Below are 1,820 nucleotides of genomic sequence, written 5' to 3' on the forward strand. Positions count from 1 at the left end.
TAGGCCTAATTAGGAAAAGTTGTTTACTATAGTAGTTGAGTATGATTTACTTATTGATTTGTGTCAATAGTAAACGAAAATGCACTTTTATTTATCTGCAAAAGGTTCACATACAGGAGCTTTCAGCATAGTGTTAATGTATAACTAGTCGTCTATTTTGAAGATACATGTGCATAAACAACGACTAAAGCTGCCAGAAGTTTTTGCCCAACCTTCAAAGACACATTTAAATGATTAAAGCTAGAGGCATATCTTAACTGTAATGTTACTTTAATCATGTAAACTACCTATATACAGCAAGTTATTATGCATATGTGTTTGGGACAGAGCGGAACCAGGTCGCATATACTGGCAATTGTGACCAATGCCAGTATGGTTTTGGTCTTCTCAGCAATTTGGGCAATTAATTCTTCTGTGGTGGCCTTGATGGTGTCTTCGATCACCCGACTTTCTTTCTGTGACTCTAATGTGATTCAGAGTTACTTTTGTGATCATGGACCAATGTATAGGTTGGCATGTAATGACAATAGCATTAATAGGATTATGGGATTTACCATCACAGCTTTATACCTTGTAGTACCATTGATCATTATTTTCCTGTCATATCTGGGCATCTTTCTTGCTTTAAGCAAAATTACAACTTGGCAAGGACGTTTAAAAGCACTGAAGACCTGTGTTTCACACTTCTTGTTAGTAGGGACTTACTTCCTCCCCATATGCTGCTCGTACATTGCTGCATGGTTGGTTTCTCTCACACCCAATGCAAGGATCATCAGTACGTCTCTGGCATATGCTGTACCACCAATGTTAAATCCCATGATTTATGTATTAAACACAGCTGAAATCAAAGACATAATCCGGAAAGTGGTTAAAAACAAATCTGCGCCAATTAGAGAGAACATTACAACATGATTAAAATGTATGTTTATTTATTTAAAATGTATGTTTGTTTGTTTGTTTTTAATTAAAAAAATAATAATTAAAAAAAAGAATTGAATTACCCATATGAAGACTGCATGCTCCGGCCCCACAGAGGTAAACAATAGCTGTGAACAATGTCTTTTCAGAAAACATCATTTAAAAATTATCTTTTGAAAGAGTAACCTAGTTAAGTCATATTTTCTTTGTATTCCCTTACGATCCCAAGTTGTTTAAAATTCTAAAAGAAATATTTGTATATATGTAAAAAAAAATATTTAACAGTAGGCCTAATGCTATCTAATCTTATTAATCTAATTATTTATTAATCCAGCTGATTTTAAGTGTATGGCTTGTGTTACTGATCACAACACAAAATTAAAGCATTGATTGATTAGATTTTTTTTGTGAGCAATCGTTACTATGTTGACATTCATGTTACTGTAAACGCATAATTTACTGTCATCTATAAGTGTATTTTGATAGATTTTCTGCAAAATCAACTGATGAGACATGACTAAATAAAATAACATTTCACAATGTATTTCTGTTTGAATTTAAGATCCATTTTGACATGAGAATGTTGATCTGAGATCTGCTTATGAGGCTCTTTTTTATTCTCTCTGCATTTGGTATTTTTCTGTTGTTGCTGTTGTTGTTTGTTTTGTTTTTGTAAAGTAATAAAAAAATAACATGAAGCCAGATAGAAACTGTTGTGTAAAAAATAAACTTTAATAATTATCATGCTGGAATTGAAAAAAACAAGCTAAGTGTCTTTAAAAGCTTTTATTCTTTCCAAGAAGGTCAATTGGGACATACAGGTTGTCTGCAGTCAGGAAAAACAAAAACCAAAGTCCCTCAAGTGTTCTTTTATACTCTCATTTCAATAGGTGAGGGCCAAT

At 32.7% G+C, this 1,820-nt stretch overlaps 1 protein-coding gene across 1 annotated transcript; it reads left to right on the forward strand.

Moving 5' to 3' along the window:
- Positions 1-306: 306 nt before the first annotated feature.
- On the forward strand, positions 307-912 carry LOC307130356 (olfactory receptor 1J1-like; the record flags this gene model as incomplete). The annotated part of the gene is made up of 1 exon (XM_079823321.1): positions 307-912. The coding sequence occupies one exon, from the start codon at positions 307-309 to the stop codon at positions 910-912; it is 606 nt and encodes a 201-aa protein (XP_079679447.1).
- Between the last annotated feature and the right edge of the window lie 908 nt (positions 913-1,820).

The sequence above is a fragment of the Gobio gobio genome, assembly GCF_949357685.1.
Source record: "Gobio gobio genome assembly, chromosome: 8".
In the NCBI taxonomy this organism is placed as follows: Eukaryota; Metazoa; Chordata; class Actinopteri; order Cypriniformes; family Gobionidae; genus Gobio; species Gobio gobio.